Genomic DNA, 18,112 nt, shown 5'->3' on the forward strand with positions numbered 1-18,112 from the left:
TGGAAAACGTTTGAGCTAGGTAAAAACAATCCATTCCTTTGTGACGACCTTGCGTGAAAAAGTTGCGAATTTCATTTTGATTTTCCAGGATGGCGTCGTCGAACACGACGACTGAATTTTCACAACAATCGTCGAGTGGTTTTATTTCCGAAGCGAACGTTGCAATGTCCAGACAAGTTACCTTTTGAGATGCATTTACCTGGCTACCAGTACTGCGGACCGGGTACCAAACTCGAGAAAAAATTGGAGAGAGGGGACAAGGGTGTGAATCCGTTGGACGCCGCATGCAAAAATCACGACATCGCTTACAACACCACGCAGACGGATCTGGATGCACGTCACGAAGCAGACAGAAAGTTAGAGCACGCAGCTTTCGAAAAGTTCGTGAGCAGAGACGCAGAGAGCAGAGACTAAAAAAACAGTATTGCTAATGGAGCAGATAGAAAAATCGCTGCAGTGCGCCGATGCACAGCTGTTACGTACAACAATAAAATTAGAGAATTCAGGTCTATCTAACGTTGAGTTTTAAACGTCATGCATTATACCAGGACTAGGATTAATATGTACTAACAAGTGACTTTGTATGTAGCTACATACATATGGACTAAAAATTCGCAAAATATGAACTAACACATAAGAAAAATTACCAAAAATGCTGCAAAGAAGACTTCTTCATACGATTCCTTATTTGAGTAATTTCAAACAAAATAAAAAAAATATATATATTATTTTTCATTGCATTAATGCACTGGTGGCGTTTTAAGTTTTCACTTCCAAAACCCGTATACACTGGTATGGAACTGCAACGGCAGATAATAACATGCCAACGTGTTAAACCGCTACAATTGCACCATAACACTCCTCCTGAAGCAGTATTATTATTTCCTCTCTGAGATCGGCGACAGTCGGTTGCCTTTGTTGTACATTTACAAAGGATGCCGGCTTCCACAACAATAACAAGTACATATACTGCCACTAGACGATAAGCTGGGCGGCTTTTTTTTGTTATAAACCAGGGCCGGCGCTAGTCATTTTGCCTCCCTGCGAGGTGGCGGCAGATGCCGCTCTATTTCGACCCCCCCCCCGGTCATTACGCAGCAACGGAAAATTGAAAATCAATATATTCCTAACTAAAACATCAAAATATAAAATAAATAATGAGACTTCTTATGTTATTTCAATACTATTCAGCGCAAAAGAATATCTCGCTCGATCAGAGTTTTCAATAGGCTTATCACTCATCAAAGCATGGCAATTTTAACACAGAAAACAATATGTATCGCATTAAGCAGCAAAAATGACAGCCTCCTCTATGCAATTTCTACAAGAACACGTGCCGGAGCCAGAGTTGAAATGATGTTGGAGCTACATAATTTATTTATTTTGAATAATTCCAAAATTATGAAATATGAACAATTTGTTGCTGCTGTTCGCTGCTCTCTTGCCAAAATGCTTTATTGGGATGCTAACACCATGACTGGCTTCCTCCTTCATGAACTCGTGCACGTTGCTTAGAATTTCCCGAGCTTGGCTATGCAAGGTTTTTGATTTCAACTTCGACAGAACTGGAGGCATTATGGAATTTAACGTTCATTAGCAAACACACACTTTTACATACACACACGCAATACACGCACACAACGTCAAACCGGTCAAATACTTAGTTTTTCCCCTTCCATGACAGAAATAGTGCTTCATTATTACAGTTGGCAACACTAGTTACTAGCTAGCCAATAAACATGCACTGCATAAAAGAAGCAAGCACTACGCCGTGCTATATTGCCACATTAGCGTCCCTACCGAACGGTGGGAACCGCGAGCTGGAGCGCTATTCAATTGTTTTCAATGATGTTTGCGCGAGTGTGTCCAGGAATGGAATGACAATGTGGCAACAATAGCAAAGGTTATCGAGCAGGGTAGAACACATGATGCTAAGAGAGAAGGAGACGAAACGAAAATTCGTTTCTACGCAACGGCAAATTTACGTGTGTGGCACTCTACCACCATCGCCATGAACACGAAACAAAAATTGGGGTGGGGTATATAAATAACATAGAGTAAAAAATAATAATAATAACAACATGTCTCGTATAACTGATTTGCCACCCGAGCTACTATGTAAAATATTCAAAAAAGTAGTAAACAGAGATTGTGAGGATGTAGGGAAACTTGTAATCATAGCAAGAACAACGCCGGAATTTCGCATCCCTTGTGAAATGGTTCTCAAGAACCATCTTCGGGAGATCGGCGGCCTGAGGTGCGGTGATCTCAACATTCTGCTTTCGGCTGCAGGGGAAAAATTGAACGAGAGGTTGGACGAACTGGACGAGGCAAGGCAAGGAAGAAGATGGTACACAGTAGATTGGTACAAGTCTATGCAGGAGACGAAAGATATCATTACGCACATCATCGCGATTTCCGAAGCACGGACTTTCTTCCTCTGTTAAAAAAATAATAATATATATACGTGTCAAAAAAAACAACTTGAAGTTGGCAATAGAAATATTTTTTCCACACTTAGAGCACAGTTTGGTCGCACATATTCGCTTTCCCGGCACACAAGTACGACAGTGCCTTTGAAAACAGCAGTTTGGCACGTAGGGCAATTTTTTACAGAACGCATAATGCAGAGATTTTTTGGGGGTATGTTATTTAATATCCAATGCTGTGCAATGCAAAATATAATTGTTCACTTTTTTTTAACTATTCTCTATGACCTTACTTGGTTTTTTTTTCGCCAAATTATATGCTTCTAGTCTCCTATAGAATACAATATACGAACAATATTGTCAACAGTATCATATTTGAGCAGGTCGCTTGTCACCTAAACACTACAGCTCACAGGTTGGGAAAATCTGACATGAAAGCAGATAATACGCTTAAGTCTTATTTATATATAATTTTCACGGGCGTACAATATTGTCAACAGTATCATATTTGAGCAGGTCGCTTGTCACCTAAACACTACAGCTCACAGGTTGGTAAAATCTGACATGAAAGCAGATAATACGCTTAAGTCTTATTTATATATAATTTTCACGGGCGTACAATATTGTCAACAGTATCATATTTGAGCAGGTCGCTTGTCACCTAAACACTACAGCTCACAGGTTGGTAAAATCTGACATGAAAGCAGATAATACGCTTATGCCTTATTTATATATAATTTTCACGGGCGTACAATATTTGTCAACAGTATCATATTTGAGCAGGTCGCTTGTCACCTAAACACTACAGCTCACAGGTTGGTAAAATCTGACATGAAAGCAGATAATACGTTTAAGTCTTATTTATATATAATTTTCACGGGCGTACAATATTTGTCAACAGTATCATATTTGAGCAGGTCGCTTGTCACCTAAACACTACAGCTCACAGGTTGGTAAAATCTGACATGAAAGCAGATAATACGCTTATGCCTTATTTATATATAATTTTTACGGGCGTACAATATTGTTAAGAGCGTCAGTTTCCGTAGAGCTCTCTTTTTCCATCTTCCCTCTATACAGTGAAGCTGTAGAAGACACAATTAGCTAACCTAGCATACAACATACCTTCCTAATTAATATGGATATTGTCACACATTCCTCTTATTTTATACTGTTGTAAATGGAAAAGATTATGTACGGTAAATGTTTTGTACATTATAGGGAAAAAATGCAAAATATCCCCCAACTTTAATTCGATCCACCTCTGAATCGAATTTTTTACATATTTTCACGCCGCCATATGTTGTTCTATTTTGCTTCTTTTACTTGCCTTGCTTAATTAACTCTCGCTAATTAGCATTTTGTACACGCAAACATTCACATGTGCTTTTTATTATTTTGTGTTCGGTAAGTACAAGTATATTCTTACATAAATTATTGTTTAATTTAATAAATTGTAAACTCGGAGCCTGCTATACTAACATTCCTTCTGTCTATTGAAAGCAAATGTTGCATACATGCGGAAATAACATAGAAAAAAAAGCGGATGGAAGCAATTTAAAATCACTGGGGCAAGGTCAGTATTACGAGAGCGTAAAAACACGTGCTTTCATTCAACTTCGAAAAATAAGAATAAATGTGTGCATACAGAACACATATGCTTTCTTTTCACAGTTGTAAAATCATATAAATTGTACATGAAGTAAGTTGCGGGAAGGCTCTCTCTTTTATGTCTGTGTATATGTTGTACAATTAGGTACAAGTTGTTGTACAATTAGGTACAAATTGTTGTACAATTATTTCCCCCAGTTGCCCAGTTGGAGTTGGGGGCACAACACTGGTACTATTTGTAATCACAGTGCTTACTCATGTATTTTGTTTAATATTTTATTTCAAATTCACTGTCAGAAACTAGTGTTGCCAGTTCCTGGATGTAGGTTTACCTACTCTGTTGGTTGTCACTGTCAAGCTTCCAGTATTCGTACAGCATAAAAAAGCTATAACCCCCCTCTCAAAATATATACATTGTATACGCCAAGATGCTCAATAGCCTAGCAACACATCATGAAAAAACATGCCAAGAGAACCCAATGGGTTTATAAGTCAGTGCTGCCAACTCATATTTGAGCAGGTCGCTTGTCACCTAAACACTACAGCTCACAGGTTGGTAAAATCTGACATGAAAGCAGATAATACGCTTAACTCTTCCCTCTCTTTCTCTCCTCTCTCTTTTTTTTTGTAAAAAGCTGTAGGTAGGCTGTCGGTTGTTTAACTCTTCCCTCTCTCTCTCCTCTCTCTTTTTTTTGTAAAAAGCCATGGCAAAAGTACCAGTAGGTTGGCAACCTTGCTTTAGGTTAGGTTAGGTTAGGTTAGGTTAGGTTAGGTTAGGATAGAGTAGGTTAGGTTAGGTTAGAGTAGGTTAGGTTAGGTTAGGTTAGGTTAGGTTAGAGTAGGTTAGGTTAGGTTAGAGTAGGTTAGGTTAGGTTAGGTTAGGTTAGGGTGGGTTAGGTTAGAGTAGGTTAGGTTAGGTTAGGTTAGGTTAGGGTGGGTTAGGTTAGGTTAGGTTAGGTTAGGTTAGCTTAGCCAGTGAAAGATCATATAGTAAAATTTTTGTAGAGTGGGTTGGCAACACCGACGAGCATCAAATAATGATTTCAAGCCTCAAATAATAATTTCGAGCCTCAAAAAAAGGAACATCCAATAAAATTGCCAAATATAAAAAGGGGGCAATAAACCCCCCCTCATAAAAAGCTACAGTAAAAACCCACAGTGTCGCCAACACTAGGCCCCCAACAGTATTGCCAGACATAAAAATACATGGACCCCTCAGGTCCTTTTATGAAAATTTACAGTGAAAAAGCTTTCATTTTTCATGATGTCAAGAGCATCTACCTCTAGCGCAGGTTGCTTGTTGCTGACTTACAGACTGATAAGAGCTTATGCAAGAGCACCCTGCTTGGCGAGCTGTAGAAGCCACAATTACCTAACCTATTTTTTTAAAAATATATTTGTAAAATCCATCTAATGTCTGAATTTAAAAAAAATATATATTATATTTGTTAACTGTTTAAGGAAAATTTTTGCAAAATACCCCGACAACGTTTCAGCTACTAGGACCTCATTACCATGAGCCTAATCCTAGTAAGCCACATACACACCTGTTCTTCGTATCGCATATACTAGTAAGTCAGATGACATCATGGGAGAATCACATTTCCCCCAAGAAGCCCACCACAACAAACGTCGCACATGCTAGAAGAAACAGGATCAGGATATTTTATGCTAAATTTACGGCTTCCTGTATGCAGTTATAGGCAAATCATTAAAAGAGCGCTCTAATATACAATGATTTCTCCTACCATGTACCCTAACATACAATTTAACATAACAAATAAAATTTCGATTCGTCTATATATACCCAACAAAACAAAACTCAAAAACTGTCATACGCGAGAACTAATATTTTGCAACAACTGTAATTACCCAACACTAGCAACAAGAACAAAAAAAAATATATCAATTATTTGTATAATATTAATTAGTAACTTTAGATAATATTAATTATTAGTTTTCAGTTGTAATTAATTTTAAAAAACAATTAATAACATCTTAGGTGATGATAACCAAGTGCAAAAAGCATTGCATTTTTTTTACACACAAACAAAACACCACATAGTTCACAAAACCTCTAACAGATGGCAGATAGTTACATGGTTCTAGTTAGGATGATTTTTGGGTTGTTGGATTGGGGTTGAAGAAGACTATTTGTTGTAGTGACCACAGTATTGTTTTTTTTTGTGTGTGTGTGTTTTCTGTTCTCTTACGAGAATTAATATAGGTTGTCATAGAACCCTCCAATTCATGACTTAGGAAAAATCTGTTTGGTGATTCATCACGTACACCTATATGTGAGAAAAAGTATGAATAGTGGTAGTGTTGCCAGATGTAAACAGAGGGCAATAGACCCCCCTCATAAAAGGCTACAGTAAAAACCCACAGTGTCGCCAACACTAGGCCCCCAACAGTATTGCCAGACATAAAAAATACATAGGCCCCTCAGGTCCTTTGATGAAAATTTACATTGAAAAAACCCAGTAGGTTAACAACACTGTCAAAAAATCTACAGTAGTGTTGCCAGATGTAAACAAAGGGCAATAGATCCCCCTCATAAAAAGCTACAGTAAAAACCCACAGTGTTGCCAACTCTACCCCTCAAAATATACATCATAAAAGGCTACGACGAGCCTCAAATAATAATTCGAGGCTCAAATGAGGGCTTAGAACCCCCGGCCACTAGGTCTACTTCGGTTGTTTAACTCTTCCCCCTCTCTCTCTCCTCTCTCTTTTTTGTAAAAGGCTATGGCAAAAGTACCAGTAGGTTGGCAACCTTGCTTTATGCACTGTAAAACAAGCCTCAAGCAAGGTTGCCAGCTCCTTGCTTTAGGTTAGGTTAGACCAAGACAAAAACCTTGGTGATTTTTTCGAGTAAGATGTTGGCAACACTGCGAGAAAATGAGGCTCGGTGCCTTACGAGAGCAAACCATTAAGGCGAGCCTCACCGAGCCTCACTTTTCGGGCTTAGAACCCGGACAACTGCACTACTTACATCTCTTGTAGGTTCGAGCTTATCTGGAGACGAGACACGAGACCTAAGCATTCGTGTATTTGGTACGCGAGTCATTGTATTTCTTCAATTATACACAAGAACTCGTGAGAACGAACAAATTCGTAGTCCAAACTACACAGATGATCTGCACGAAACAAAGTGTGCATGCAGATTCGTTCATAAAGTTCCGGAAAATTGCGGCACCTGTGCTTTGAAACCAGCAAACTGAAATAACCAACATTGGTTATGCAGACTATTGTCGACATACAAAAAAAACATTTTCTTCAGTATCCGTTGGAAACTTATGATATTTGTTTTTCCTGAGTAAACTGAATAGGCAAAGGGTACTGTATACTATTTCAATTGATTGATTTGTTTTATTTTACTTCTCGGTTTGTTCCTCTTGGCTAATTTGCATAGATGAGGATTAGTGATGAAATGATGAAATTGATGAATGGACATTTACAAAGAACCATGCTCCAGTAGGATTCGAACGCGGGACCATTGACGTCGCAGTGCGATGTGCTAACCACTAAGCCACGGGGTTCAGGAATACGCTTTTCAAGGTAGTGGCTGTCGTTGAAAAGTCACAGAGGCGAAGAGGGATATTTCTGTAGTAGAAAAAATAGGCCTATATATTTAAAAACTAAAATTGGGCTTAAAGGACCCGTCCGGCCGCACCGCGAGTAATACATTTTCTGAACAAACTTAAAAAATAACCAAAGATTACAATAAATGATTTCAAAGGCCTTCGAAATTGACGAAAAGTCACGGAAGGAGAACACATTCATTTGCAGTATTAAAAAAATTAAACGGGTATAAAAATTGAAACCGCTCCTAAAAGACCCGTCCGTCGTTACAGTGTTAAATCATTCCAATAGGACGATCTGATGATTTGAAATACTTGAAAATGTTGTTGCAATGTTAGTTTGAGAAAATAAGCCTTTATTAACAATTCTATCAAGAGAAGATTAAGTAAACCAATACTCACACCAAGCTGTGGGCAATTATCGATACCCATAAGGTCCAGTAACGACACCAGAGGGGGCAAGGGATGCGGGAGCCAACAAGTAAGACACTTCGCCCTCCCCATCAGCCCCTAAACTGATGTTAAATAAATATCGAATAATGGGAGAGTTCACGTATCAGAGCATGACGATCTCAATCTTTTCTAAGTGGTGTATTCTACAGAATAATTCCTGCTTATAATAACAACTTGATTAATAAATATTAATTTGTTTTACTCGTAATATATATATGTTTGTGTGTAACATTCGTTCAAGATTCAAGCTCCGACCTGAGCATTGCACATTTTTAATTCGTTTATGTCCTGTAATGGTCGCTTTTAACATAAGTTCTAACCAGTTTTAAGAAGTGGAAAAAAGCTTTGAATGTGGGTGGTTTTGAAACATCACGAACATTCTGAGGACCAAAAAACAACATCTATGGTACGGGTAAATTATTCTAATCGTGGGTTGTTAGTGACAACGCTAATTAGTAAAATGCTCTTACATTCAAAGGTGATACATGATTTGGTTGGGTTGTTGATTTGGTGGTTTATGTCCACTTTATGCACAGTAAGGCTAATCGGAACTCTACCTACAGTCTAAGGTGCTTTCATCGGGTATCGAACCTGGGACCAAAGGGGATTCAAGAAAATTGACATTACATGTCAGTTGTTGTGTATTCATCGCGGTTTCTTACTATTCAGGGACTTGATTTTCGAGATGATGAGTCTGATACAAACCTTAACAAAGGGAATTTCTTCGATACTCTTGAAGTTAATTTCAAAATGTGGAAATATTAATTGGAAATATATTGAACTTAAAGCTTAAAATGCAAATTATACTCAAAATTCGATTCAAAAGAAATTAGTCTGCGTAATGTCCACACTTATTCTCAGCAAAGCAAAATAAGCCAGGAAGTGGAATAGGCCAACTGATGTCAGATGAAACAAAAGATCCCGGCAGATTAAAGAACGCTTTTTATGATTTACCGCTTTCTAATCATTAGAAGCAGAGTAGTTATGTACCCGCTTTGAGTCGGATAAATCAAGTGTTTGGAAAAGATCGATCAAAGGTCAATTGATGCTGTAGGTGTGGGAGCAAGCAAGAGTATTGTTTTGAGTGATGACGTAATACAATGGGAGTGGCTTATATTGTAAGGATGATTTTGATTGGTGTGACGTCATAAAACGGGCGGGTCTTATTTTGTGAGGAATGTTTTGATTGGTTGTTGGGGAGGAGGAAAAGTACGCGACGGGTTTTCGGTGGCGGTTGGTTTTCTCGGAATTGGAGTACGTGTTTTCGGTGTCTGAAAACAGATGGTGTTGATGATTCTGAAATTCTAGTAATTTGGGTACGTGCTTTTGTTGTTTGAAGAGAGATGGCGTTGATGAGTCGTTCTGAGGAGGAGGTGTTTTCTCGGAATTGGCGCGGATTGAGGAATGACCGTTAATGAGTTTGAAATTCCAGGAATTGGGTATGGTCTGAAAGAAACATGCCCGAACATGTTTTAGATTTAACCTTCTAGGGTGACTGTTTGAAGTATGTTTAACGGAAATCTGCGAACATGTTCGATCTTGCGGCGACCTGGACAACAATCGAACGACCCAGCATCGGGTACTGAGTTATTTCCCGTTTATGTAGCGGTACCTTAATCTTCCTGGTGTGGATGTTACCTGTTCAATTAATTAGGAAAAGGAGTTCACCATCACTGCGAGACTTTGAAGGAGATAGAAGAGAGGAAAATAAGAGCGGACGAGAGAACAGGATTTCCAAGTCACGGGTGTATGTGCGAAATACGTTGCAGGATGGAAGAGGACGAGATCGCTGAAGCCTTGAAGGAGAGAGTGAAACAGTTGATTTCATTGCTGGCAGACGGAAATTCTGTGTGGTTTTCTGGCTGTAATCGTTCTTTGTTACGTAAATTAGAAGGACAATCCTGTTTCTCTGTGGTCCCTCCAGAAGGTTTCGGTGTTCGCAGACGACTGTTCCCCGATGATCCTCTGGTTGATCATTTATCGCCGCTACTTGGGACACCATTACCTACAGTATCCGATTACTTTACCTTTTTTGACGTATGAGAGTGTTTACTTACCACGATTGCTGGACTCGCACCGAGCCGTATGTTATCAATTACATATCAGTGAATTCAAGATACCGAGCGTACAGACAGTGGTCTATAGGATTGCGTCAGAATCCGGAAGAATTAGTGACTGCAGGATTTTACTATTCAGGCTTAAGCTACAGAGTGTTGTGTTTTCATTGTTTGTACTAACTTTGCGATTGGAAATACAAAGATTGTCCGATTCTAGGACTTTACATGTTGATTCCCCAGTGTCATTTTATACAGAGTGTTGCGGCGTTACATAGTAACTCCACGATCTGGAAGTATTGCGACAGTATAGAGACTCCTGAGAAAACGTTCGATATACCTAGTGGGGATTCTGTGACTGTTTGCGAAATATGTTTTGAGAATCCTAGCAGTGTTGTAATTCTTCCGTACCGACATTTTGTTTCCTGCGGATCCTGTGCTTCCCAATTGGACAAGTATGCCGTATGCCGGGGTAGCATTGAAGATACATTGACTGTTTTCACCTGTTGAACAAAATGGATGTCTGTTTTTTGGACGTTCAATGTCTTCGAGGAGCAAGAGGAGAATTTGTGTGGAGAGAAGTCGGAATTTTAAAATTTCCTTTTGAGGATGCATTTGACTGTTTAGTGAAATCTCCATATGGTTTCCACTTGTTGAGTGAAAAGTATCGCCGAGTGAATAATTGGCACTGTTCCAACAAACACGGTGTGAACTGGAGAGATTGGTAGCTACCGTATGAGAAATTCTGAGACTTTTTATATGTTGTGCTTGTGAACCAAAAAGTGTACGTCAAAGGTATAGAGAAAGTGTAATAGTTGGAATAATTACTTGAAGAATAAATAGGATAAAATATCCGTACGTAACATCGAAGAACTTGAATGTCCAAAATTGAATATTGTGAGAAACCCTTCAGAAAGATGTAAAACACATAGCAAATGTGAAAATGTAAAAAAAAAAGCCTGTGCAGATGAAAATGTCTGGAAGATGTACAGTTTAATTTGTAAAAAGTACAAGAAATAAAAGAGTTTTTTTAAAATTTACAAATGTTTTATTTACAATCGATAATATGGATATAGGTTTACAATATATAAAATAACACAAATGTTGTATTTACAATTGAATATGAAAGTTTTAAAATACCTGAAGGATTATATTACATTACATAAAATAACACTGGTTGATGTACAATACATAAAATAACAATACACAAAAGAACAATGGTTCATTTACAAGAGCGATATTTACAACATCTGATACATAAAAGTAACAGAACTTATTTACAATGTCAATGTATGAACAAGATTGTTCTGAAGATATATTTCAATCATTAATTCGTTGTACCAGAGAACGAAAAAATAGTTAACTAAGGTGGGTACTTCTTCTTGTTCTGAAACCATATTCTTTTTGATTCAATATACAGAATTCTCCATTTCGGGTTGCAATTTATGATAGCGTTCGTTCATTAATTTTTGCAGAGGTCTAAAAAGTTTACACAAAAATAAATATAGTTCAGAGGCTGTGAAAATTAAAGCATCTGGTGAATGATGATGATACATGGATATACAACGTTTCCCGAAAACTTTTACACCACTAACGGTGATATTTCCTGTAACCAAATACGAGAATCGTCGAACTGTTTCAACGTGATTTACGAGTAAGTCAGATTTCGAAGCACACAGTTCTCTAATTTGTTTAGAATCGATGCGTACGGTAAGCTCTTCTGTTGCGAAAACTAACACACCACATTGAAAGGAGATTGCTTTTCGAATCCTACTGCCACATACTTGGTTCTTTCCTTGTTCAGAAAGTATGTGTTAGCAAGATAAAGAACAAACATGCCCCTACGTTGTGTAATTCAGGACATTGGATTGTATCTGCAGAAACACCTATTTCCCTACCTCTTTTTATGAAATCACAGTCTGTAGTTACATCCATTCCCTCGTCCACCGTTTTGTTCTTGGTAGTGACGGTTTCGATTTCAATCGGTTGCACACGTTTGCGGGTTTTACGGTTGGAAGCATCACCCTGGTGGGTCATACGATTCACAAGTTTGTCGTGTTTTTCCATTGTACAAGCCACAGCAGGTTCCATGATGTTTCCACTAGAGCTGTCTCCATGACACTGAGAGAAAGGTACGGCGGCACACATTTTACATAGCTTTTTTCATGACGCAAAACCGGATCGCGTGGATAGAGCAACACGCTTGTTTCCCTCAGGGGCATTTGGAATGTGGTAAACATTTGAAGATCTGACGAAAACGGTGTAGGATATATCCATCTATACTGACACCGGGTGGAAAAGCTTGAATGAAATCCTTGGTTGTAACATGGCGTGCTTTGTAATAAGCATACACGCAACAGTAATGTGCGCACGTCGTGGCTAACACCCCCTGTAAGGGAATGTTGTTGTAAGTCAAGACCGAGGAATGACGATTCAGGAAAGTTACGAATTCTTGATAGAAAGGATGAAATCCGTATGAATCGAAATATGCAGCCACATTGTTCTTTTCAAAATAGAATGCCAACCAGTGTGTACCCCGGGAGTCGGAATTGTCTGTGTTTGTGATTATCAAGGCGGGGGTAGGAAACGTCCGAGGTAGAAGATTTCTCGGGTAAACACCGCATAAAATGTTTTTGGTGGAACAGTTACGAGATAGAATCTCCCTTATCTGCGAAGTTGTCGTGCAAAGGCAGTGAATTGGTACATATCTCGTGGATTCTTAAAAATATCGAATTGCTTCACGTTCAGCGAAATTTCCCTGCAATTTTTCCCTTGATGAAAAAGACACAAACAACACAAACATTAGTTTTCCATGCATTTTTGTAGGTAAAACAAGATGTAAAGAGGCTTTTTTTGGCAGAATAGTACATTTCATGAGCCCCTACATGTTCAAAACCTCATTTACCGAAGGAATAGAAGTTCCTAGAAATATGGTAAGATGTCCGACAGGATAGGCACATTATTTGTTGACATAAGGGTACAAACTTGTAAAATCGTAGTACTGTAATTTCTCATTTTCCTTGATCTTGTAATAAGTCCTGACTGTTTCAACTCTTCCCCCATATAAGGCGTCTAGTGGATTTAAAGGGATGCAGCAAAAAATAGGATTTGTAAATAGATATCTATCGAGTTCAGGATCTGCTTGCTATTTTTTATTTTTTATAACGCATTCCCACATTGTGACAACATGGTATCCTTCAGAACGTAAAGCTTGAAGTTTACGGTATGTTGTCTCGTATCTGAAGGCTGCAGTGTTCAATATGTCACTATGTTTCTGGCTGCTACTATCCTAATAGGTTTCATCTTCTTCGTCATCTTTGGGATGCATATCTCTGTTAATTGATATGCAGCGTTGACAACCATGCCAGTAGTATCCAAGCGCCTCGTACACTCCTTGTGATAGCCGTCCACTATGTAACGTCCTCCTATGACATATTTTTCACGAGTACGTCCGCCGTAAAAAAGTATTACATCATTTTGTTCTTCGACATAGGTTCACGATTTCAATGTAAACTTCAGATGATCTGCATGATGGTAACCTCCATTAGGTATTATCCCTATGGTGCTAGTCGGTATAAATTTCAGTCTGTAAATTAGTGAACAGGCAGATGCTATTGTGAGGCAATCCTTGAAAATGTCTATTTTGCATATGTCTAGGAAATTCTGTCTAACCTAAAGCATCCTTGTCTCAACAGCGTAACATCCTTGATGCTGTACTGGAGAGATTGGTTTTGAACGTAGTTGAGACTGCCATACTAATGATTTTGGTACCATCTAAGATGGTACACGATGTTTCATTTCTCTTTCCAGCAGTCTTCGTAATAGAAATGTGCAATAGTAACCTCCTGCATTGTGTGCACAAATGGTTATGTTGGAGAACTTATGTTGCAATTCCAGATAGGACAGTAATGTGTCTACAGGGTCATCCCAGAATATAAACTCTCTTGTTCCGCAAACAGAACATGGAACCGTTAAGTCCTCTTTGTCGTGACATTTGTGACAGGCCGTCTGCACCACGATAAGATTAGGAACGTGAAGAAAAGTATTGTCTTTCTCAGAGTGAGGAATATCTGTGTAACATTCAAAAGCGTAAAATATATATATAAATTTTAATTCTGTTTAGGTTTAGGTATTGCCATGCAGCAGAAATAATTTATAGGTTTCACGCAGTTGAAAACAGTACAGTATTTCATGTTACATTTATGCACTTTTTCATATGTATTGAGTGTAAGAATAATTTTAAAACATCGGGGGCACTGCTGGATTTCACTACAGACTGTACCGTTTCGGAATGGTGTAGAAACATGATTTGTGAAGCAGTTCTCATTTTTGAAAATTCTGTGACATATCTGACTTATTCTGCAAAACACCCTGTTCAGGCACACACGGTGGAGTTGAACGGGACATAGAACATAATTGTTTACACAGATGGTTATGAGCTTTTTTGAAATATGAGTTTGTTACACCCCCGACATTCTTCTTTTGCCGCAAATGCTCCAACACGGTTCAATATCACATCATAATGCTGTCTGAGGTTATCATAGAGAAGGTATATAAATTTGGACACATTTTCAACCAGTCCTTCAAACAAAATATCTTTAACATTACGAAGATTGTTGTATACAATAATTTTATATTCAGGGAGAACTTGCTGAAATTTTCTCAGTTCAGGAATTCCACTTCCAGCACACGTATTGTCTGTCAGATCTACATCTGCTTTTCGCATAAGTTCGAAAATCGGTTTAAGAAGATTTCTTTTTTTCTATATTTAGTATAGGACGGGTCGTTATCAGCATGGGCTCTCTCTATGACCAGAGCTTCAACTAAACAGTGTTTTTTTTCTGTTTGGCACACAGATGATACTTCTTTTTTGCGTGCTTAACATGTAATTAGGTAAACAATATGTTCGATTACCCCACCACCTCCAACAGGTATGTTGACATGGTCTGATCTTTAAATTAAGCTATCTGTAGCAGTGAAGGTTTTCGCACTTTGCAATATTTTGTACATAATGTTCCACACCATATCACTATGTAACTGATCACATCAGTGCCACCCGATATAAATATATTTTACAGTTGGATCAGATATGTTAGATAGAGTTAAACGTATTTTGTCTTCATCCTTGGAGTATTTTTTTACGTAGGTGAGAAGATTTGCAACACCTTCGCGAATCCAAGAGTGAGGATCGACATTTTATGCAGGGTGTGAGAAACTAAATTCCACACGACGTCCTTTGGAATCGAATTTATGATATTCACGTTCTTGAATTTTATGTAATATTATATTCCCCATCTGTACACAAGACACTGTAGCACGTTTTCTTTTCTTACCTTTTCCATCTGATACAGAAGCATTCTGAGATGACTGTTCTGCTGGTGGTAAGGGGTCCGGTCTCCATAACGGTCCTGGTAAAGGTTCTGGGTCTGATCCGGGTGCGACGTTCCTAGAAGGTCCTAGTGATGTAACAGGGTCAAATGCGGTTGTCTGCTTCTCCTCGGTAACTCGGGATACAGGATCGGGTGTTCATGAAGGGCCTGTTGACTCTACGGAAATACCTTTCCACCCTTCTTCGGAAAGATCGGGTACGGATGTTGTCACTGTCCGTAGTAAGCGTTCATACTCCTCGAGCAAGGAGATTCTTTCTCCTGCGATGATTTTTTGCGCAATGTGCACCAACACTTCCCGTAACTGTCTAGGTGTTGTGTAATATCCATCACGATATAGCACTAACAGATCGTCAGCGGATAACTGTACGTCCAAGATAGCACAATGTCTGTGTCTCGAAGACTGTCTTGTGGAGAGATCACCATTCTTTATATAGGCAAGCATGAAGAAGCAGTTATTTCCGTTTCTAACGGTTCTACTGCATGATCGGAACTTTGTAACAGTCCTCTGCTGTTTTATCTCTGACTCATATAATGCCTATATAATCTTCCCGGAAATACCAGATGGCTCTTAGTGGTGTCAACGGATTATTTCAAATGCTGTTATCACGGCTCCTAATTGAGCTAGAGCAAAAGTAATTATAGATTCGGGATCTGCACGACAAGACCTTTCATTTGAATGTAACATCGATAGTCTCCGAAAGGAAATGAAACCCGGTTCATATGAAAGAGCATTTTTCTGAGTTAAATGGCGTTTGAATTATCCCTCAACATAGCTAATTCCTGGATTCGAACCCTGGGTCTCCGACGACATTCGCAACCATGGCTGAGCGGGATTCGAATTCTGGTTTTATGCAAACATAGTTAATTCTAGGATTCGGACCAGGATTAACAATCATGCCTGACAGGGTTTCGAACCTTTTTCTTTTTATCAAAACGGGATTTGTACTCAGCGTCTTAGGCATTCTAACACAAAACTACTTACATACAAACACAAAATTTTTCTGTACAAATTATTTTATTAACACATTGCAATTTTATGGAAACATCACATGTTTTATATATATATATACACAAACTGTTTTTATTATTTCAACTCATTACAGATTTTCAAATATTTTATATATATTCTTTGTGAAACTTCTGATATGTACAGTCATGGACCCGGATTTGAACGAGGGGCTCAGCAGAAGTACAGTGTAAATCTTTAGTAAGGTCTCAATTTTTACAAAAAAACTAAAACAAAAACCGATATTGATTTGGAAACACTGCATCTTCAATGAAACTCTATACAAGATAAGGAAGATCTGCACAGCTGTCAGTCGTGAACATCACACTGAAGAGCAATGTTTCTGTGGTCATTCGGTCTCTGAAGAAATATTTGTTTGTTCATTTTGAGCTCTCAAGACATAAGGTTCTAAGCTGGCGATTTATTTCCTTCATGAACGAAAATAGGTTGTTGATTTTTTCGTTTCTTTTCTCTCTTGTATCATTAGCTCTAAATCAAATATAAAAAAGTGGTAACTTTGCTATTTTTACGACCATATTATATCCCTCTTGTTTACTTTCAACGATAAGGACGAGTGTTGGAGCGACAAGAACAAATGAACGAATACAATTACCTCTTACATATTACCCAAGCTTCGAAAATAAATGCCGCCCCCAGTGGCAGAGTGGTTATCACATCGCGTTACGACGCCGGGGGTTCCGCTTTCGAATCCTGGACTGGGCATGGATTTGTGAGTGTCCATTCATCAATTTAATCATATCGTCACTCATCCACATATTACATTGAGTTTGATTGATTGAGTTTGCAGAGCCTCCCGTCATCGATATCGCTGACGATAAGATGATGACTTAATCGATAATGATGAGGAAGACGGTGCTTTAGCTGCTGCTATTGCAGAACCTCCCGTCATCGATATCGCTGACGAGTAAGATGATGACTTCATCGATAATGATGAGGAAGACGGTGCTTTAGCTGATGCAATTGCAGAACCTCCCGTCATCGATATCGGTGACAAGGAAGATGATGGTGTAGTAGAGCTACAATAAATACATAAATACAGGTAATATTTTTCTTTTATCACCTTTTACTCTGCTTCTTCCACTTCTGAAGTATCTCTTTCAGCAAACTCCCGATGAGGCTTGCGACTCTCAAATTGATCCTTTAGCTTACCAATACTGGAAAGAAACAGATATTTCCGTCTGAGATTCGGGTGGCTTGGAGGATGGACGAAAAATTCCGCCATCTGTTCAATATCTAATGTAGAACCTTTTATGTCTAGCGTCTCCCCCATTGATTCATTCAACCTTATATCACATTTAAACCACTGAAATACTTCAGCCATCTTCAGCACAGATTCTTTATATGTTTTACAAAATGCGTGTATCAGTGCCGCGACATCGTTGCTCTCAACAACCATATATTTTTTTATGGCAACCTACCCTGTACAGCTCTGGAATTTCCACATTCAGCAACTCGTCCAGATTTTCATAAATCACCAATTCCAAATTCGACTTGTCCATACGTCGTGTCTCGTCTGGCATCAAGATATATTTTCGAGCCAGGCAGTATGGAGACACATGCAGAT

General features: G+C 38.6%; 1 protein-coding gene across 1 annotated transcript in view; it reads right to left on the reverse strand.

Moving 5' to 3' along the window:
• The window catches only part of LOC145991334 (cytochrome P450 2U1-like), a 31,654-nt gene extending 13,836 nt beyond the window's left edge, over nt 1–17,818 (reverse strand). Inside the window, exon 1 of the mRNA XM_083127335.1 lies at nt 17,616–17,818. Within this exon, the coding sequence (XP_082983461.1) occupies nt 17,616–17,818 (203 nt within the window). The remainder of the gene's footprint in view (nt 1–17,615) is intronic.
• Nucleotides 17,819–18,112: the final 294 nt, after the last annotated feature.

Source organism: Lepisma saccharinum, chromosome 8, assembly GCF_977018435.1.
Source record: "Lepisma saccharinum chromosome 8, izLepSacc3.1, whole genome shotgun sequence".
NCBI classification, from domain to species: Eukaryota; Metazoa; Arthropoda; class Insecta; order Zygentoma; family Lepismatidae; genus Lepisma; species Lepisma saccharinum.